This window comes from Dipodomys merriami, unplaced genomic scaffold, assembly GCF_024711535.1.
Source record: "Dipodomys merriami isolate MVZ:Mamm:240054 unplaced genomic scaffold, mDipMer1.0.p SCAF_8, whole genome shotgun sequence".
Taxonomy (NCBI): Eukaryota; Metazoa; Chordata; class Mammalia; order Rodentia; family Heteromyidae; genus Dipodomys; species Dipodomys merriami.
Window position 1 is genome coordinate 8,972,660 of NW_027206401.1, and position 22,341 is coordinate 8,995,000.

At 47.9% G+C, this 22,341-nt stretch overlaps 1 protein-coding gene across 1 annotated transcript in view; it reads left to right on the top strand.

Moving 5' to 3' along the window:
• Positions 1–1,168: 1,168 nt before the first annotated feature.
• The window catches only part of Cnksr3 (CNKSR family member 3), an 89,049-nt gene continuing 67,876 nt past the window's right edge, over positions 1,169–22,341 (top strand). The window contains exon 1 of the mRNA XM_070010403.1: positions 1,169–1,593. Coding sequence (XP_069866504.1) covers positions 1,542–1,593 — 52 coding nt within the window. The 5' untranslated portion in view covers positions 1,169–1,541. The remainder of the gene's footprint in view (positions 1,594–22,341) is intronic.

A 22,341-nucleotide genomic window follows, 5' to 3' on the forward strand; every position in this document is an offset into this window, starting at 1 on the left:
CAACATCCTAGTTCAACAAATATTGGATGGATGCACTGCCTGGCACTTGTAGGAGTTGTTCTTTAAGTAAATACAATTGCTTTAAAATACTCCCCCTCCCCCCCAGTGAATTGAAAAGGAACTGGGAGGAAACCTTTATAGAACGTCAGGCAGGGACCGGTCTATAGGGGTTAATAGATGCCCAGGGGAAGATGCAAATCAACACACAGAATTAAAAGTAGGAACCATCAAGGTCCAAAAGGATCGGCGTGCAGATGTGGGAAGTGGAGCCAGGAAGTAGAAGCAGGTATTCGGATGGAAGTTGTCCCCAAGACGCAGGGGGTAACCCTGGCCCTCCAAATTCAGTCTGGTGAATGTACAAGAGCCGCTCCCCTTAGTCAAACTCTGAAACTCTGCACACACTTTAAAAAACAACAACAACAACCACAGAGTTTTGTCTTTTTGTCTGGCTCCCAGATTTCCCCTCGGGGTGAATGAGTGATCCAAACGAGCATTAGCTCACTTGGCAAATATGAATATTACAATATGGCAAAACGCAACGTGAGTTGCTGCCCATCAGTTACGATGAAATCAAGACGTTGAAATACTGCAGCCTCCTGGCAAGCGGAGCGCCTGTGTTACCTTCTCCTTCCTCCAGAACCACACATCCTAAAAAGTATCTGAAGACGGGGAGGGCCGGCCCGGGGAGCAGAGCCGTGGGTACCGAGCTGCGCACACGCACAGATCACGCACATCCTCCTTGAGCCACTTCGTTTCGTTTTGTTTATGTTTCCACTTTCCTGTGTCTCGGCTCACACGGAGACAATCGGCTTCTGGACCCGGGTCCGGACCCCGGGGTCTGGCCGGAGCCGACCCGGGGAGCTGGACGCACGGCCCCTCCCACCCCGAGACAGCCCAGAGGGGTCCCGGGACGCCGCGCGCCCGCGCAGGCGGGGCTGGGCGAGGGGAGGTAACGGGACTCCGCCCCGCCCCGCCCCGGGCGGCTCCGGGCTTCGGCCCCGCCCCGCCCTCCTCCCCGGAGCGCCGCGGGGAGCTGCAAGTTTGCAACCCGAGCTCTCCGGCGTTGCGCCCCGCCCAGCGAGGGCGGCCCGGGGGCGGCGCCGGGAGGGACGGGCGGGAAGCGGGGCTGGGGCGCCGCGCACGCCGCGGAGCGGGGGGTGGTGGACTCCGGGTGCTCGGCCGGCCGGGAGCAGCGGGGAAGGCGAGCCCGGCGCGCACCGCGAGAGCCGGGGACGCGGCTCCGGGCGCACGGTGCGGGAGCGCCCAGCCGAGGCTCGGGACCCGGGGGGCGGGGGAGGCCCGCGTGCCGCGGCCCGGGACGAAACGGGGAAGGAAGAGGAGCCGCACCGCGTTCCCGGAGCCGGCGAGGGGACCGCGCTCGCTCCCGGCTGGAGCCGCACGGGGCCCCGGGGGATGACCCGCTGGCCGCGGCCGGCCATGCAGCCCTGAGCCGGACGCGCCGGGACGCGCCGCGGGCGCGGGCAGCAGCGCTTCTCCGCCCGCCGGACCCCCTCGCCTCGCGGGGAGCCGGGCCGCTGACCATGGAACCCGTGACCAAGTGGAGCCCCAAACAAGTGGTGGACTGGACTCGAGGTGAGCGGCCCTGGGGCTGGGGCGGGCCTGGGAGGGGGTCCCGGACGGGCTGGGGGGCTGCGGAGGGGCCGCGCAGCCCCGGCCTGCGGGCGCGACGCCGCGAGTGCGCAGCCCGGCCGGACAAACTTCCACGCGGGGGCCCCGCGCTCCTGTCTGCGCGCACTCGGGGTGCGGGCCGTGGCCGGCCGCGGGGATCCCCGTCCCTGCGCTGGGGGAGCGGGAGCGGGGGAATCTTTGGGTGGAGGACGAGGGCCCGCTCGGCGCGGGGTCCCTGCGGTACCGGGGTACGGTGCCCGGAGGCCCGGCGCAGGGGCACAAGGCGCCTTTGTGTGCGTGACGCCCGCCGGCCCTCGCACTCGCTCAGTGCCCGGAACCGTCGGCGGGCACGCGGAGGGACAGGTAGATAGAGACTCGGGGGGCCGGGAATGGGGGGGGCGCGATCGGGACGCACAGGAAGCAGCGCTGGGCCACTCAGTGCCTTTGAAGACACTTCGGAGCCCGGCCCCCCCGGGTGGCACAGCATTTCGAGACCACGCTTGCACACCGGGGGAAGGAGAGACGGGCTCTGGAATCACTGTCCTGAGTTGGACTTGTACTGGGGATGAGAAAACACAGCAGGCGACGGGCGGTGGAGCAGGGATAGGAGTTCACTTCTCCCGGAGAACTTTGTCCCCCACCTCCCCCGCCCGGATACCAAGGACAGATGCCGAGGGTGCCCAGCTGCGCTCTGCCAGGAGACCGAAGTCCACCCGCCGCCGCCACTCGGGGTGCCCCCTCTCCGCTCCCCATCTCGGTTTCAAGTCAAAGTTTTTGTTTTCTTCTGTGTGCTCTTTCAAGTGGGGAGCGGGGGGCCTTTCTCAGTGATCACAATTGAGGCCTGTCGCACTTCCCAGTTTGGCCAAGTGGCTCTGTGATCGCCCTTGGTCGGGGCCAGTCGGCCTGGGAGGTAGCCATGCGGGTCAGGTCAGGTCACCTTTCCAACTGCTCCAGTTCTGGGTCACCACCTAATGACAATCTATCATCATCATCATCTCAGTCCTCCTGCCTGTGTCCTTTAGCCGCCGCTGGGAGAGGAGCCCCCGGTGTGGGGAGGACGGGGTCTAACCATCCCTGCACCTCTGGGGGGAAGGGAAGGAAGACCACTTCCTCCAGGAGCCCTCTGACCTGTTTTCTGGACTCTGGACACAAGTGGGTAGATGGGCCCTTGCTGGTGGCTGGCAGACTTAAAAGCTGGATGTGCTGGTATCCTGTGTGTCAACCAAGTTTGCAATGCACTGTATCCCTCCTTCCTGCATCCAGGGTAGGATCAGGTTCCCTAGCCAGCAACTTGCTGAGGTTCAGTGGATGACCCATTTTTGTCTTCTCAGTGAGGCCACCCAAGAAACTGGACATGTCCACATCTGGAGACCCCCAGGGCTCTTCTGTTCAGTAGGGTAGCTAGCTAGTGGTCAGGTTGGCTCGAAAGTCCTTAAAATGTGGCTACTGTAGTCTGAATTGCAATGTGCTCTAGGTATGAAAAACACATGGCATTTGGAGACGTGGTGTGAAAGAAAGAAATACATGGGAGCTATCAGCATAGTTCACAGTATTTCGGATATACTGGATGAGATGACATGTCTTGCTAAAATTAACTTAATCTGTTTATTTTTACTTTCTGAATGATGGCTCCTCAAAATTTGCAGTTTTACATGGCTTAATGTGTATGGGTTATCTTCTGTTTGTCACAGGTAGTTAGATCTGCCCTGGAGTAGGGAAAGGGTTATGTTTTTATCACTCTGGTTTTTCTGAGCCTGTGCCAGCTGACTTGATAATGTATAACTAGAAACAGGAAGATTAGGAGGTGAGATCTTTACACCCTCAAGATTTGTCCTTTTTTTTTTTTTTGTCCCTCAGGATTGGCAGAGAAGTGTCAATTTACAACCTGTTATATGTGTTAGGCACTTAATTTTTTTTTCTATCTAGTTGCCTTGACTTTATGACTTCGTTTGAGATCGTTTTCATGGAAGAGTTTTCTCTTGACCTGGGTGGCTCAATACTGTTGATACTGATTAGGTTACATACCTGTGGCTTGCACTCAGTGACTTTATACAAAACACTTCTGCCCTCTTGGACTCTCAGGGAGAGCCTCAGAGAAAGACCTGGATGCTTTCTGTGTGAGAATCTAAAAAAAGATAAAAGGAGCAAATGTCTGGCAAACCTTTAAATGGCAAGAGGCCACATTCTTTCAGCTTGCCTGACTTAGTATAGCACTTGGCTGTTGCTCATAATGTGAGGTACTGGCACTGACTTTAATAAGCAGTTGACTTATGCAGACTTGTTGGCTTTTGAAACTATTTTTAGCCCAGCCTCCATTTAAAAAATACATCCTATTGATAAGCAGCTCTTCAGGGAGACATTGCCTCTCTTGATGTCATATGGACGTGAGGAGCACCATAGAAAGTCTGAGGTTTAAGACTATTGAAACCTGGCCACATCCACAGCTTGAGTGCTTACCTATGATACTGTGAGACAGATGCACTCACTGAAGTTATTGTCTGCAGAGTAGAGCAATAAGTCATATGGATTTATTTATTTTTGTGCTGGTACTGGGGCTTGAACTTAGGGACTAGGTGCTTTCCTATAGCTTTTTCACTCAAGGGTGGTACTCTACCACTTGAGCCTCATTTCCACGTCTGGGTTTTTGGTGGTTAATTGTAGATATGAATCTCAAAGACTACTGCCCAAGCTGGCTTTGAACCTTGATCCTCAGATCTCAGCCTTCTGAGTAACTAGGATTAGAAGATATGAGCCATCAGGGTTTGGTGGCCTCATGTGGCTTTTACTATAAACCCATCAGCTATACTGCTCACCCACTTTACCATGATATCAATAGATGCTCAGTAACTATTAGCAGTGTATCGGGTACATGTCTAAGCATTTTGTAAATATCAGCTCATTTCATATGCACTACTGCTCTTTGAGGTAGGAGCTATTTCTGTTGAGGGACCAGAGGTGCACAGAGAGTGAGTAGTTGGACCACTGACAGCCATGTGGCGTGGATCAGGGCCACAATTGACCCTAAGTGGTTATATTGTGGTGCCTGCCCTTCTTCCTTCTCAGGACATTCTTTCCAAGGCCACCCCTCGACCGCAGGGAGACACTTCAGCATAGTTATGAATAGACCTGCAGGAGACTTATGATGTAAGAAAGTTATTAATATCATCTGTTGGTGGAGGACAGTCAGCCAGTATATGTTTATCTAATGGCTACATATTCTGTGTGTGTCAGAAAGTTATTTATAAATAAACTCATAGTTCATGGCACCTTTCCAGCCAAATAACTATGTAAAGACTTTTGCAAGACAAATGATCTTTCACACCATGTCAAGTGGGCCACACACAACAGAAAACCCAGTGTGTTAATGAAATGGGAGTTTTATTTTCAGTGCAGGACTTGAATGGAGGCTCCTGCTGTCCTGTTCTGTGGGCGGGGGTGTGTGGCGTCACACATGGTACTCATTTGCATACTTAATGCCCCAGTACAAGATGGACTTTTTCTTTTCTTGGTTGTAGAGCTTGGCTTCAGGACCTGGGTGCTGTCTCTGAGCTTTTTTGGCTCAAGGCTAGTGCTCTACCACTTTAAGCCACAGGGCCACTTTGGGTCTTAGGGACTTTCCTGCCCTGGATAACTTTTAACTATAATCCTTAGATCTAGGATTATAAATGTGAGCTACCAGTGCCCAGCTAAGATGTGTGTATGTGTGTGTGTTGGTACTGGGATATATGCTCAGGGCCTGAGTGCTGTCCTTTTGCTCAAGGCTAGCACTCTACTACTTAAGCCACATTTCTACTTCTGACTTTATGGTAATAAATTGCTGATAAGGCTTTCAGAGACTTTCTTGTCCAGGCTGGCTTCGAACTTGGTCCTCAGATCTCAGCCTGCTGAGTAGCAAGGATTATTACATGCATGAGCCACTAGTACCCAGCTGCAAGATGGTTATTCTTCCTCAGTATTGAGTTCCTGTGCCAGGCAGGAGAAAGGAGACCCATGGAAGACCAATGCTTAGTGGCAGCTAACTTATCCCCTCCTCCCTAAGACACCTGGCCTCCATCTTACTTGTATTTTGGAACTGTCTTGTGGCCACTGGAACTTATCTTTTTTTTTTTTTTTAAGTTGGGTACATTCTGGCCCTGCCAAAATTGGACAGTGAAGAAGAAGGGAGAATAGATTTGGTGGGCAGCCAGGAGTGTCTGCCCCACAAGAATTTGCACACATTGATTTCCACAGAGCACTTTCAAAGCAGAATGTGTTCACGGTTCCCCTCCTTCCACCTAGCCCGCATGGGCCGGCCCTATTTTAGAAATCATGCTATATCTTGATTCCTGTTTTCTCAGGTCAAACCATAACTTACGTGAGGTCTTTGTTTCTAGCTTGATTGAAGTGTTGGCATTTTGTAAGATATAGCTGCTGTGTCTAACAAGGTGGAGGATGGCTGCACTCCAGCAGCCCTTCCCTGACTCTTGACCTGGGCCAGCCCAGAATGAGCGCATCTGTAAAGCTCCACACTTGTCCCACAACAGATGCTCCTGGCCCTGCTCAGGGCGGCACTTCCTTCTCCATCTCCAACAGAGAGTGGAGGGCTTTGGTTGTTGTTGTTGTTCAGTCCTGGGCTTGAATTCAGGGCCTAGGCACTCTCTTTGAGCTTCTTTTGCTCAAGGCGAGCACTGTACCACTAGAGCCACAGCTCCACTTCTGCCTTTTTTTTCTTGTTTTGGTAGTTTAGTGAAGATGAGAGTCCCACCGATTATCCTGCTTAGACTGGCTTCAAACCTCAGATCTCAGCCTCCTGAGTAGCTGGGATTACAGGTGATTGAGTGTAGAGCTTTTATCAAAAGGGGTTGCCTTTTGATAAGATAAGATTCTGGGCTGTAGCTCACCTTCTTTATCTGATCACTGGCTCTGCTTTTTTTTTTTTTTTTTTTTCCTGCCAGTCCTGGGGCTTGAACTCAGGGCCTGGGCACTGTCCCTGAGCTGCTTTTGCTCAAGGCTAGCACTTGAGCCACAGTGCCACTTCTGGCCTTTTCTGTTTATGTACTCATGAGGCATTGAACCCAGGGTTTCATGCATGCTAGGCAAGCACTCTACCACTAAGCCACCTTCCCAGCCCACTGGCTCTGCTTTTTCCCTGTATCAGCCATCACAATCTTGAAGGGTGTAGTCACAGGGAATCCCAAAGGCTATAGAGATATGGGACACTGTGGGTCCACATGATGCATCCTCTCGCAAGGTTCACCCTTCCCGCATCCCTCCACATTACTGTCAGCTCTTTTTGTAAAACTGGTTCCATTTTCTTTTAGCCACCAAGGTCAGAGGAAAAGGATATCTTTTTTTTTTTTTTTCTGTAGGTCTATTATTTGGCTGTGGATCAAATAACTTGTCTTCCTTCAAATTGATTCTATTTTCAGACCTCAGTATTGGGGACACACTGATCACAATATTATAAGGGGCCACTATTACTTCAAGTACCTGGTTTAGACACCTGCCCGTAGTCCTCCCCAAATCCAACGTGAAGTTGGTACTGTTGTTTCCCATATTAAGGAAACTGAGGCAGAGAAGAACGATTTGTCCAGTGTTACAACTTTATGAGGGACCATGAGCCTTGAGGTCTCCCCTCCCCCACTTACTTTCTCTATGGTGCCCTGCACCAAGCAGAGGAGTTTGATGATTGGGTGCGTGGGCCCAGGAGTCAGGCTAGGTTTGCTTGCCAGTTCCACCTCTGACTGTGTGATCTTATGTAAGCTGTCTATAAACTGCTACTCTGTGCTTTTATTGCTTCCTCTCTTTTTATCCTGTAGCTCCAGGACATGAACTGTTCTCTCTGCACAGTCGGGGCAGTCATAAGGTAGAATCCAGTCATTCAGGGGCACCAGGTGGTGGATTCTCTACTACCTGTTAATCAGAGGATCAGGATAGTATCTGTTCCAATCAGGAAGCTTTTCCATAATTGCCTATTGCCAATATCCTGAACCATCCTGGGGTCAATAAATCCAGGCCGTACTTTCTCAACTTCTACTTGTTGTATTAATCATAACCACTTCTAGCGAGCATGGCATGAAGGTGGCTTTTTCTGTCCATTGCCATCTGGTCCCCAGACTGACCTCACCCTGGGGCTGGTAAGAAATGCAGAAACTCAGGCCTGAGTCAGAATCTGCATCTTCACCCGAGTCCCTGATGATGGATGCTCCTACAGCCATTTTGAGAAGCCATGTTAACAGCACACAGCTGCAGATGTGTTTTCAAACTTTGCCTGGAGGCCTTGTCACTGTAGTACTGTACTGGCTTATCTGCTCGGAGGTGAGCGCCATCTATTGTGCTCAGGTGCTGAAGTAATGACGCTTAGTTTGAGAATACTTGACTTGGCCACTCATTAAACCTGAAAAGCAATTCTCAGGGCGTGTGCTTATATTTATCAGTACCACCTAGCAACAGCATCAGGTAATTCTTAGCAAACTTGTTAAGGCATTTCCCTAGAGATTTCTTGCTGTCCCTTGGGACTTGAAGAATTCTCACAACAAGACAAGTAGTGAGTGGGGGAAGGGATGTAGGATGGGTCAGTGTTCATTTGTGGTTGAGGCTTACTCTCAGTTTCCCCTGCTGGACTTGGGGCTTTTGGGCAGTCCTTTGGTCGCATAGGCCAGGACTATGTGGGACTCATCATGTGTGGATGATTCTGGGGGTAGACTTGGCTGTTGATGAGAAATAACACTGAATGCCATTTCAGGAATAAGTTTCCAGGGCAGTTCTCAAAACTGGAAAGTTTTTTTTTGTTGGGGTTGGGGTGTCTCAGTGTATCCATGGTGATGGGAGGAGACCTCTTCCTGCATGATCTCATCCGTCAGTCGGAGTCCTCCATTGCATTCACCTCATTGGTGCAGCAGTGAGGTTCCTCTTGTCTGCACTGCCCCTGTGGGACCTGCCTCTCCCTGTGGCCACCCCTAGCTGGGAGTCTTGGGGACACTTGAGTTCTCCCCTCATTTCTCTTGTCTTACCCTCTTTTCTACCCATTCTGGCACTTAATCTCCAGCATAGCCATTACCTAGGCTTTCAATGAATAAGTCAAGTTTTGTTTCCATGAGCTGTACAGAACATTTCCGGTTGCTTCCTACCTGACTCTTTTCCTTGGCCTGGAGCTGCCCATATGGGGACATCTACATTGTCTGTGAGCAGAATCGAGGCTTTGGAAGGTCCAAAGCCTGTCCTGGAGCTAGGATCCCATGTCATAGGCTTTCATTCTATTGTGTGTCTGGTCTTGGTTTCTCCTCCAGTCATTTTCTAATCAGCCTTTTAGTTGCTCTTCAGCCAGTGAGGGAAGGGATAGCGTCTAGCACTTTTGTTTTTCCTTATCATTTCTTTAGGATTTACAAGCCAGGGACACACTCCTTTTCTTTTGTTCTTTTCTGTACACAGCTTATGCTGGGTCTAGATGTTTTTGAACTTGACCTTTTGGCAGTTTGGGGCAGTTATTGGCAGATAATTACTTTATTGAAAGTGCTTGATTTATGTTATATTGTTTCTGAAGGTAGCTCAGCAATGGAATGAACTGGTTCACATTTAAAGTCTTAATCTTTGTTTTTTCACCTTCCAATGGCTGTGATCAAAACCAGGGCCCTGCACATGCTAGATAAATGCTTTACCATTGAGCCACTTCCCCAACACAGTTTTTATTTTTGTTTTTGAATTTTGCATAGTAAATTTCTTATCTATGTTATACAACCAGCATTTTTATTTGGTAGGATTGTCACACACACACACACACACACACACACACACACACAGCATTCTTTTTTTTTGTCGGTTGTGGGGCTTGAACACACACACACACACACACACACACACACACACACACACACACACACACACACACACACACACACACACACACACACACACACACACACACACACACACACACACACACACAGCATTCTTTTTTTTTTTGTCGGTTGTGGGGCTTGAACTCTGGTCCTGGGCGCTGTCCCTCAGCTTTTCATCTCAAGGCTAACACTCTACCACTTGAGCTACAGCGCCACTTCCTGTTTTCTGATGGTTTATTGGAGATAAGAATTTCACGGAGTTTCCTGCCTGGGCTAGGTTTGAACCATGATCCTCAGATCTCAGCCTCCTGAGTAGCTAGGATTACAGGCACGAGCCACCAGCAGCCTGCCACACAGCATTCTTAAATAAGTCTTGTAATTGTTTTCTGGTCCCATTTCTTCTTTTCCTTGAATTCCTTATAACTTTAGTTGCTTTATTTTATTTTTTGAGGTGCTGGTCTTGGGCTTGAATTAAGGGTATGGGTGCTGTTCCTTAGCTTTTCACTCAAGGCTGATACTTTACCACTTGAGAGACACCTCTGCTTCCTGCTTTTTGGTTAATTAAAGTTAAGAGTCTCAAGGACTTTCCTGTCCAGGCTACAATTGTTCAAACTACCATCCTCAGATCTCAGCCTCCTGAGTAGCTAGAATTACAGGTGTGAGCCCCCAGTACCTGACTTTTGATTTTCCTCTTGGTTACATTAATGATTTGGCTGAAAATGCTTATTTGATAGTTAAACTCTCACTGGCTGTGCTTAGTGGGTTATGGGATGAGAATCAGACATGATAGAGTCATGAAGAACAAAGGTGGTAGAAGGGAGGTGGGTGGACTAGGATTTTGTGGGTCCTGGTCAGACATTGTGAGTTTCTCTAGTGATGACAGAAATCAGGGGGATGGCATTGTCTGATGTGTGTTTTGAAAGATTTCTCTGGCCTCTTGGAGCAGCAGTGAGACCAGGGATCCAGCCGGAAGACATTGCAGTATTTTAGAGACACCTGTCTTAGACGAAGGTGTTGGTACTGTCACGTTGCCTCAGTGAAGCCAAGTTCAAGGTGAACTTTGGTTCTTCCATAGTTTTGTTTCTCACTAATTTAGAAATCCTATTTGCAATTGGGACATCTGTCCCGACTCTTTTCTTCCAACCAGGGCTGAGAGAGCTCCCTACCCTCCACTCATCTCCATTTTTCTCCCAACAAGTTCATGTCAACGAGACAGCACATGCTGCCTGGATGACTCCACATGCTCGCGTCCCTCATTGTTCTTTTCTGGCACATTCTGCTGGAGCTACAGTTTCTGAAGCTGCTGATTCATCTATGAATAGGGTTTTTGTGAGCGTGGACCTAGCCTAGTTTGTTTTCTTTGACATCAGATGGCTAATTGAACAGTTTTTGACCTGGGACCAGAAGGGCAGGTGGGGTTGTGTGTTTTAGGACGAAGCAGTTCCTTAGATTGCAGATCAATCAGAGGTCAGAACGAGAGAGCTTTTTGTATGAAAACTTTTCAAGTATTTGAATACAGGAACTGGGAGATCCGACTTAAAATAATTTGTTCCACTGATGGACTGTCCTAATTTTTGCTTTAGGAAAATAGTCATTTTGGTTGAATAGATGATATTTTGAGAATTTCTCAGCAAGAACTGGACACAGTTTTTTTTTTTTTTTTTTTTTTTTTTGTTAACTCTTAGGAATGCCTTACTTTTCAATAGGGAAGAACAAGTCAGGGAAGGAATTGAAGATAAGGAGTTTTGTATCAGAATAACCTGAGGCTTTATCCCATGTCTACACTGAGCTTCAAGGCTAGTGATAAGGAGACTGTCAGCCCCCTTGGAGGAAACCCCTACGTGCAGTCTGAAAGCAGAGATTATGATCATCCCTGAATCATGCTTTCCTGAGGGAAACTTTTTAGTGAGAGGAAACATTCTATTTCCTATTTTCAGAGTAATTTGCAGAGAGGGGAAATTTATTGCTTTCAGTTTGGGAGCCAATGTGTGTGTGTGTGTTTGTGTGTGTGTGTGTGGTTTCCACCTTTGCCCCAAAATCTGTTAGTTATAGGCCAGAGGTGGTAATAATTCCAGCACTCAGGAGGCTGAGGCAGGAGGATGGAAAGTTTAAGGACAACCTCATAGACCCTGTTTCAAAAACAGAAGCAAAAAATTACTTCAAACCACCCAGTACCTTCAGTATCTGTTAACACCAGTGCAATAGGCTCTATGGAGAACTCAATAGTATAATAATTCTTTAGAAAGACTCAGTCAAATACCAACAACTGAAGTACCAGGAAATAGGTACTTAGGGGAGAAGGGCAGGTGAATGATGGAGGAGGGGAATAAAATGCAGTAAAAAGTTCATTGTAAATACCACAGGATTGAGAAATATAAGGGGAAGGGTGGCTGTAAGAGGGGGTGAAAATGTGGAAGACCCAGATCAAGATGCACTGTATGCACAAGCTGCTTTGTTAAATGGCAAAAAAATCAATACCGACCCTAAAAATAAGAAGAGTGAGGGAAGGGTAGGTTGGAAGGGGGGATGAGGATGTTGAAAGGGCGACATTGATCAACACACTCCATATTCATAAACTGCTTTGTTGAATGGCATCTCCTTTGTACAATAAAGATAATATAAATTTTCAGAGAAACACTTCACACAGTGTGGTTTTTTCACGAGGGTGCTGTAGCCAGCATAGCATCTGGAATGGGTCCTGTGAAAGAGGAGAGCTGGCTTAGCATGCAGTGGACTGGGCTCCAGGCAGCACGTGTTGGAGCTGTCAGCACTGTCTTCGTGTGGATTGCGACTGGGTTCTAGTTAAACATGAACACAGGACAGGTCTGTGAGAGGCATTTCTGCAAACGCTGGCTACCCCAAAGCTGCAGATGGTTAGTAATAAATGTTTTGTTAAAAAAAAACCATAAGCAGCCATACCTGGTGGTTCACGCCTGTCATCCTAGCTACTCAGGAAGCTGAGAGCTGAGGATCACGGTTCAAAGCCAGCCCGGGCACCAAAGTCTGTGAGACTTAACATCCAATCAACCACCAGAAAACCGGAAGTGGCGTTCTGGCTCAAGTGGTGGAGCGTGAGCCCTGAGCTGAAGAGCTGATGGACAGCGCCTAGGCCCAGAGTTCAAGCCCCAGGACTGACCAAAACCAAAACCAACACAGAACCCAAACCCATAAGCACTCCTTGCTGGTGAGGTGCCTAGAGGAAGATGGGGTAGAGTGGTTGGCAGCTGGCTTGAAGGATTTTGTGTAGGGCTGACCTGTTAGTAGAGACTGATCTTGGAGGTGCAGAGAGGTGTCTTCTGGCAATCCTAGCAGAGATGGAAGCAGTAAACATCTGTCACTATGTGGCAGCTACTCCTGACCCCTGACATTTCTTTTTTTTTTTTTTAATTTTAATTTTAATTTTTTGTGAACATATTGTACAGAGGGGTTACAAGTACATGGGCAAGATACTGAGTACATTTCTTATCAAGCATTGCAGCCTCCTCCTTTGTTTACCCTTCACATCCCTTCCCAGCCTCCCCCCTGACCCCTGACATTTCTAACTGACCTTTGCACCAGGCCCTCCCTCCCTCCCTCCCTCCCTCCTTCCCTCCCTCCCTTCTCTCTCTCTCTCTGTCTCTCTGTCTCTCTGTCTCTCTGTCTCTCTCTCTCTCTCTCTCTGTCAGCTGTGGGGCTTGAACTCTAGGGCTCGAGCACTGTCCCTCAGCTCTTCAGCTCAAGGCTAGCACTCTACCACTTGAGCCACAGTGCCACTTCTGGTTTTCTAGTGGTTTATTGGAGATAAGAGTCTCACAGACTTTCCTGCCCGGGCTGGCTTTGAGCTGTGATCCTCAGATCTCAGCCTCTTGCGTAGCTAGGATGACAGGCGTGAGCCAGTGGTTCCCGGTGCAGCAGGCCCTTTCGTGAAGTGACTCTGCATCTTGTCACCATTCCTTTGGGCTGTTTCCTCCTTGTCAGCTGGGGACAGCCTAGGAACTTGGGGTTGTAAGTTCTTGGGCCCCAGACCACCAAATGGGATCAGAGCTCAGCATAGGGCCCAGGAAGCTGTGGGCTTTTAAAAAATGATTATTTTTTAAGGAATTGTACAAAAGGGTTACAATTTCAGAGGTCGGGTTTTATGCTTCTTGGGTAATGTCACCCCATCCTTTGCTTTCCCCTATTTCTCCCCCCCATCCCTAATGACAAGTTACATAGTTCATTTTTTACAGTGTGTATTGAAACAATGACCGCATTTGCGCACCCTTCTTTTCTTTGTACCTGTGCCCCCCACCTCTTCCCCAGAAGGAAAAATAAAACAAAAAAGAAACAAACCCCCTGTTTCCATTTCTTGGAATTTGTTTTGATCCATAGCACTTTAGATGCACAGAGGTGTTATATCTTTCGAATCCTCCCCTACATAAACCCTTCTTTAGTTACTTTGTGTGTAAATGCATGGAGCACCATATAATTTCTAGGTTTAGTTGTTTTAGATTTGGCTTCCACATTTGAGAGAAAACATGTATGTTTGTCTCTCTGAGCTTTGCTCCTCAGTTATCATGATTTGTTCTAGGTCTATCCATTTCTCTGCAAACGACTCAATCTTTTTTTTTTTTTTTTTTTTTTTTTGGTCCGGTCGTGGGGCCTGAACTCTGGGCCTGGTCTCTGTCCCTCAGCTCTTCAGCTCAAGGCTAGCACTTTGAACCACAGTGCCACTTCCGGCTTTTTTTCTTTTTGCTTATGTGGTGCTGAGGAATCGAACCCAGGGCCTCAGGCATGCAAGGCAAGCGCTCTACCACTGAGCCACCTTCCCAGCCCAGGACTCAATCTTATACTTTATGATGGATGTGTAAAATTCCGTTGTGTATATGTACCACCATTTCTTGATCCACTTATCCATTGTAGGGCATCTGGGCTCTTTCCATGACTTGGGCTATTGTGAATAGTGCCACAAGGAACTTGGATGTACACATGTCTTTACCATATACTGACTTGTAATGATCTGGGTTGATGCCCAAGAGTGGTAAGTCTGGATCATAAGGTAGTTCTATGTTTATTTTTTGAGGAATCTCCAAACTGCCTTCCAGCGTGGTTGTACTAGTTTACATTCCCACCAGCAGTACACTAGGGTTCCTCTCCCCCTCCCCCAACCCTGCCAGCATTTGTTACTGTTCAAATTCTCCATATGGCCGCTCTTCCATCATGGAGATGGAATGTCACGGGTCGTTTTGATTTGAGAGGTCTCTCAGGTGATTGCTGCTGCAGGTGACACGGAGACACCCTATTCCTTCCCATTTCCATGGTGCTTCAGGCAAGCAGGACCTAGTGAATACGTTGATTGGTTTGGAAGAACCTCTCCTGTGGGGACAATGGTGACATGTTTATGTGGCTGGGCTATCACACCTGGGCTCTCCAGTACCCTCTCCACTGAATAGGTAAGGCGGAGGCAGGACTGGTGCCTGAGGGCTCCAAGCCAGTGGTTGTATCCCTCTGTGAGCACTCAGCCCCAGAGCTCAGAGGAGGGGGGACCATGGGGTCTGAAGAGCTCTGTGTGGAATTTCTCTCTGGGTATGGAGGGCAGAGTGTACGACCTCCCCACTTCTGCTGAAAGCCTGGAGAGCCCTTCTTTCTCAATTAGCTCTCAGGATTTGGCTTTTAAACAAAGAATGGAGATCCAAGGGGAATTGAGGGCAAGAAAAAGCAGAAAAGAGAAATACTCAGAGTGGCAAATTTGTTGCACTTGAAGGTGAAAAGCTCTTTGGGGGGTTGGTGGTAGTGAGGGGGGTTTTGTGCAGGCTCCACAAACAAAATCCCATGGAGCTACCTTCCCAGCCCGTTGTGTGTTTATTTTGTGCTGGTCCTAGGAACCCAGGGCCTGGGTTCCTAACCTTTTATGCTCAAAGCACTCTACCACTTGAGTCACAGCTCTATGTTCTGGCTTTTTCATTGGAGATGAGAGTCTCACAGACTTTCCTGCCTGGGTTGGTTTTGAACTTTGATCCTCAGATCTCAGCCTTCTGAGTAGCTAGGATGATAGTGAGCCACTAGTGCTGGGTTGAAAGCTTAAAAAAAAATGTAAAAAAAAAAAAAAGTAGCTAGAGTTCCTTTACCTGAAACCTGTCTCTGGGAAGTTCCGTAGGGAGGCAGTTCTGTGTAGAGGACCATACTGTTGCTTTCGTGAATTATCTTTGGGCCCAGATGCCATGTTTATTTAGCAGCCTACAAGCTGGTAATTTTTAAGTGGTTTGTAATCCATCATTGGTGATTTCCTGATTTCTGAGAACTCGGTTCTTAATCTACTGGGCAGTGGGGGAATTACACAGATGGTTGAAAGGTGGTTCACTGTGGGGGGAGGACTTTGGGGGAGAAGACGCTCAGTTAGAGACTGAGACACCCACAGGGAGGTTGACCAGTGGGAGTCTCTCCACAGGAGTTGTAAAGGCCTGAGCTTGTGCAGGCGTCTGCATGTGACAGGGACAGGTGAAGGGAGAGGTCTCCCTCTCCAGACATGCGTGGTGAGACTGAGTATGAAAACAGTTCCTGTTTTATGATCTAGCATAGTCATACCCCTAAACGTGTTCAATTTTGGGTTGTAGTGTGCAAATAATGCATTTTGAGTAATACTGCCATCTTGCCTGATTCCAGCAGTCTCTAATTGTCTCCTGTTTTAACGAGGTGCAAATACCATGCAGTTTGGCACATGCGATGTGTTAAAATAGAGTAGTGTTAGCTGCAAGTCGGGTCCTCAGACTTGAGTGTGAAATGATGCAATATACATGAGCATGACACCCCGAATTCTTCCCATGGAGCCCATCCTGTCAGAGACTGTCAGCACACAGGACACAACGGGCCAGGGCTGCAGGATGGCATGGAAACGGATGTGGGAGCGCCACTGCTTGTGTGGTGCATGATGCATCTTGAGGCGACGCTGGGAGTCCTGTCCAGGGCTTAGTGAGGGAGAGGGAGTCCTGCCTAACGCAGCTGGGCCCAGTGGCTGTGTGGGTGGATGAGCCACTTTTCTGCGGTTCCTGCCTCCTTAGGGTTGCTCAAGGAAGTAGGAAGTATGTGGAGAAGACCAGCCAGGGGACAGCCAGGGGTGGGCTGGGCCGCACAGGGGGCAGAGAGCCTGCCTCAGCAGGCATCATGTGGCTATGATTTCTCTCAAACACCATCAACAAATCCTGCACCAGCCATCAATGGAGAGACACTTATTTTATTCTTCTGTGCTCTGGTTTGATGTTTGTATTAAAGCTTGCGAACTTCTCATCTCCGACTTTTAAGTTAACAATGACCCCATTTGTCTGAAAGCAAAGCTTTGATGAAGGTTCTGTCACTGGAATATATTTGGAGCCATCCAATCGCGTCTTCTTATCCATTGTGTGCTAAAGACCGTGCCCACAGGTTGCTCATGGACTGGAACTCTCTGCAAGTTTGGTTGACATTCATCCTGCAGATGTTTTGAGAGCCTGCTCTGTCAGACACTGCCCTAAGAATTGAGACTATAGCAGGGAACAACAGAGTCAGTGGAGTCTATCTTCCAGTGGGATTAGACAGTCTGAAAAACCCATAGTGTATAGATACCATCTATGCTGGGTAGACAGCCTCTGAGTGGGTGACAGAAGTGGGCAGGATGTAGATTTAACCAGGTGGCCGGGGAAAATTTATTGAGCAGCATGGCCAGCGGGAGACAGATTGTGGCTGGCAGAAGGGACAGCACGCACGGATGCCCTTCAGAGAAGGCGTTCCATGTTGAAGAGACCAGGAGAGTGGAGTGCCTGCCACAGGGGGAGGAAAGGAAGGATGCCTTTGAGGTTACCATGGTGACTGTGGGCAGGTAGAGGCAGGGACTCTGTTCAGCACCCTGTGGCAATAACCACGTGGAAGATGGTGCTTGACCAGGAGGAGCCGTGGCTCATCTGTGGGTGGTGAGCCACGAGGTGAAGGCCAGGAGGATTACTGAAGGATTGGGTAGGGTGTGAGAAGACATCCCTGAAAGTTCCCTGAGGCAGAGCTGTGGTCTTCCGAGATGCGGAAGAATGTGGGGGAAGCGGGTTTAAGAGAAGCAGCTCTGGGATGTAAATTATCAGTGTCCGTTAAGCCCAGCGGAAGAAGTTGGGTGCGTGTGTCTGGATTCCTGTGGACTGTTGATGCTAGAGAAAGTTGTTCATCTTTGGAGAGTACGTGGCACTTGAGACTGGATGATATCATTGAATTGAGACAGGAATTGGAGAGAAAAGAAGAGATGAGTGCAGACTGGGACTGTGCAGACTGATTTTGGAAGTCTGTGACATGGTGAACCAAGTTGCTGTCAGTGACTGGGAGGAAAACTAGGAGATAGCGGCGTCCTAAAAGCCGGAGCAGATGGACCCAGGGGAGAAAGGGAACGCCAAGTCATATTCTGTGGTTGGGACAATGAGAGGACCAAGAATGGATCATGGGTATGGGCTGTGGTTTTATCATTGGTAAATCCAACCGGGAAGGGGAGTGGGGGCAAATATTTAATCAGAGTAAGCTAAGAGTGAATAGGGGGTGGATTGAGGTCTTGAGAAACGGACTGATCATAAAGTGGTTCTCAAAAGGAACAGAGTGCTCATGGGTTCTCAAGGTGACTTAAGCATCCTTTGCACTTGATTTTAGTTCCCTTAAAATGTTTAGCCCACTGAGGTCACGGGTAACTGTCTGGTAGCTTGATATTTGACAAAATGTAATTGCTGAAACTTACAAAGCTGCTCATTAAGTGACTGGCTGTGCACTGGTAGCTCCCACTGTGAAAAGTTGCTCAGCAGAAAGAGGCTCTTTCCACTTGTTTGCATTATTGGAGAAATGAAATAGTGTAAAGGAGATTAAGTAGATCTCTTTATCTGGGTTTGGTGTTATTCCAACTCTTACCCAGTTGGGTAGAAAAGATCTGTTATGGACAACGTATCCAAAACTTTTTGTTTTTATGGGGGGATCCCCTGATGTTGATGATTTATCTTTATATTTGTACGGTTTATCTGAAGCATCCAGAATGCCATGAAATCACATATAATTACTGTCTCTTGCAGCCCAGGGGCAGAAGCCACCTTGCTATGCAGGGGAATTGGTACAATCTGAGAATACCAATCAACTTCCAATGTAATTCCCCAACTGTTTATTGAGCACCTGCCATTGACAGTGCTCTCTGCTACATGCAGTAGACAACACAGGTTTCTGGGATTGAGTGGAGCGGAGTGCAATCAAGCCATCGGGCATGTAAGCCTGGGGCAGTGTAACCTGCTCTGATTTGAGTGGGTGCTGTAAGGGGGGAGTGACATATACACAGACACTGTAGGATGAACAGGGAGAACCAGGCCTGCAGTGGAAGAAGGACTATTCTTGGGAGAAACTGGGAGGCAAGAGACATCATGACATTTGCTATTAACTGTACAAATGACTTGTGTTCGATCCACCGTGGGGTGGAGAGTAGAAAGGATGAGGCCAGAGCTTGGGGTGGGGGAAGGGTAAGGTGGGACAGAGGCTTCTAGATCACCAGGGTCCTTCCTGTACCTGAAGACCAGGGCAGGACTTCATTTCGTCTAGTGGCTTTTCTCTTTGGAGGAAGAGTGTGTGTGTGTGTGTGTGTGTGTGTGTTTGGACATGTGTGGGCATACATTTGCAGTGCATACACAATGCATGTGTCTATTATATACTCACATCCATACATTTATTGTCCTGCCAGTTCTGCCGGGCACTGTACGATAGGAACTGCTCCTGATGGGGAGGTACCACGTTAGAGTTCTGTGATAAAGGAACTTGACTGACTGGGTATTTATTTCCTTTGAGCTGTGAAATATAAAACGAATCTGATTTTAAGTACAAGGGAACATGAAGTGCCTCTGTGTGTGTGTGTGTGTGTGTGTGTGTGTGTGTGTGTGTGTGTGTGTGGTGTGTGTGTGTGTGTGTGTGTGTGTGTGTGTGTGTGTGTGTGTGTTTTAAGGGATCTACTACAAATCGACTTGAACTTATTTAAAAAAAGAAAAGAGGAGTTTGGGCTGACAGGACAAGAAAGAAGTGTGATGAGTGGAGGGGAATCAGATCTGGGCTGGGGAGAAGCCAGAAGTTTGGAGGGGTGTGCCCCAATGGTCACACCTTGAGCTGTGGGTGTTTGGTGTGATCGGCTGCCCGTTGCTGATTAATGATTAATAATGGTTTCTAGCTCAGAGTATAATGTAGTCTTTGTGTGTTTAGTCTTCAGTGGGGCCAGCCAAAACATAGCATTTGCTGGCACTTACCCTTGAGAAGTAATCCAAAATATCACTGGAGGTGGGTGGGTATCTATACAGGATCCTGCCCCCCCCCCCCCCACGAGAGTGCTGTGGCATGCAGGATAAACAGCGTTATCCAATCTATCCATCCCTCCCTGTCCTTGCCTCCCCCACTTCCTAGGTGCACCGTCTACCTGATCTTTACACCTGTGTGGTTCGGTATGGAACAATGACTTTGGACCGAAACCCTGAATACTCGAGACTCAGCTGCCATGAGTCACACACACTTGCTGCCACGTGGCTGTTCGTTTCGGGGTTCCTGAACTCTGTAAGAACACATGGTTTGCACTGAAAACTTGTGGGGCTTGCTGATGTCAGGAGGGAGCCACCTCCGCGGGGTGTACACGGCCACCCCTCCCCCACGCCACTCCCATAGTGTTCTGGATTGTCACTTCTGTCCCAGAATTTTACACATCTCACGTCACTTTGGGGAACAGCTCCCATTCTCCACAGTCCAGAGTTCTAATTCAGTGGAATGTGGTTTTAAAGTAATTTGACAAGGGAAATGTTTAGTTCTTAGTAGTTACTGTATTAAAAACAAACCCAGATCCCAGTTTTATGCTTCTGTCACTCCCTGCCCAATATGCTTTCTGATTCTTCTATACCTTGAAGGACTGTACAGGAAACAGCTGTTATTTTAACTTTCAATTAACATCTGCAGATATACAATTTAGCAATTTGGAAGGTGTGTGTGTGTGTGTGTGTGTGTGTGTGTGTGTGTGTGTGTGTGTGTGTGTGTGTGTGTGTGTGTGTGTGTGTATGTGAAAGAGAGAGAGAGAGAGAGAGAGTTCTTTTTGTATCAATGGGCTTATGTTTATGCCCTAAGGATTTTTTTTTTAGCCACCTTGTGTTTTATAAAACCTGCTTAGAATGGGTATTGTATAAAAAACATATTTTAATTGCCTAACAGACACAAAGCCTGGATCCAGCCTCTTATATCACCAAAAACTAACAAATCAACAAATAAGTAGCAGGCATATTGGTACCTTTTTCATGCTTTCTGATTTGAAAGTTAATCTTTAACTTTAAAGTTCAGATTACTGTTCCAGCTCTGCTGAAGAAATTCTTTTTCCTCATAAATCAAGGAGAAGAGGAACATTTGTTCAAGAAACAAACAAACAAAAAATCTAAATACCGCCGGGCGCTGGTGGCTCACGCCTGTAATCCTAGCTACTCAGGAGGCTGAGATCTGAGGATCGAGGTTCAAAGCCAGCCCGGGCAGGAGAGACCGTGAGACTCCTATCTCCAATAAAACCACCAGAAAACTGGAAGTGGCGCTGTAGCTCAAGTGGTAGAGTGTTCGCCTTGAGCTGAAGAGCTGAGGGACAGCACCCAGGCCCAGAGTTCAAGCCCCACAACCGACAAAAAAAAAAAAAAAATCTAAATACCTATAAAGCAACCTGAGGAATAAGGGAGAAATTTCTGAAAAGTTTAATTTTGGTAGACTTGTACAATGACTTGATTATCATGGAAAGATCGCCAAACTACTTTGTGGCTAAAGATGGAGAATCATCATCCTTGGTGCCAACTATGTAACTACAAGGTTTTAAAAATACACATCGTAAGACTATCTTGTTTTTCTTATAAAAGCAGATGGCATGCTATAGATCTTGTGAATGTTGTTTGCTCTTTGCCTGTCAGGAGTGACAATGGCACATTGTTATGAGATGTCAGGAAGAGAGCTGTCTGTTTTGTTCCTTGTTCCATCTAATTAACATTATTTTTTTAACCCTATTTCAAATGAGGGTATTGCCATTGTTTCTGGAGATGTTTAAGGATGATCTGTTTATTCAAATTAAAGCTGGGCACTGAGGATCTTTGGTTAGCACTCGACCAGGAGGAAGCGAAAACCCAAAAGTCTTAAAAATCTTGACTCCAAGTAGAATATGTCTGTCTGGGACAAAGGTAGGAGCACATGCCTATAGTTAATTACCTGCAGTAAAGAAGTAGTTGTGTTGCTGTTAAAGATTTTGCCCTGGGAGGAAAAATGCATGCATTCATGTGCTCATTCATAACCTCCTTTGCCCCCTTTCTCATGGCTACACAGATTTGTGAATTGGTGTGTGGGCCATTCCTCATTCTGTGTCTGTAGGTGCTGCCACCTTGCCTTAGTGATTGTGAGTCAGACTGTGGAATGACTTCTGGAATTTGGATCCTTTACTGTCTCCTTGGGTGTGTGATGCTGGGTAGGTCCTGCATGTTGCTTAGTCAGCTAGCTTCTCTTGGAGTTTGTGACCTTGCTGTTCCTGAATTTCCCAGGCTGTGCTGAGAGTTAACTGAGCCAAAGGAGAGGAAGGTTTTGGCCTCTGTATGTGCTTTATTGCCAGTGTTAAGAAAATGCCAGGTCTGCATTGGCAAAACCTCCTGTCTCTAACAGCGTAGTTTCCACTTCTCATGAAACAAGGAGACTCAGCATTTTTTTCTTTTCAAACTGGTCCTGAGGCTTAAACTTAGGGCCTGGGTGCTGTCCTTCAGCCTCTTTGTGCTCTACCACTTTGAGCCACAGCTCCGGTTCCAGGTTTTTTTTTTTTTTTTTTTTTTTTTTTTTTTTTTTTTTTTTTTTTTTTTTTGGGTCCGGTCGTGGGGCCTGAACTCTGGGCCTGGGCGCTGTCCCTCAGCTCTTCAGCTCAAGG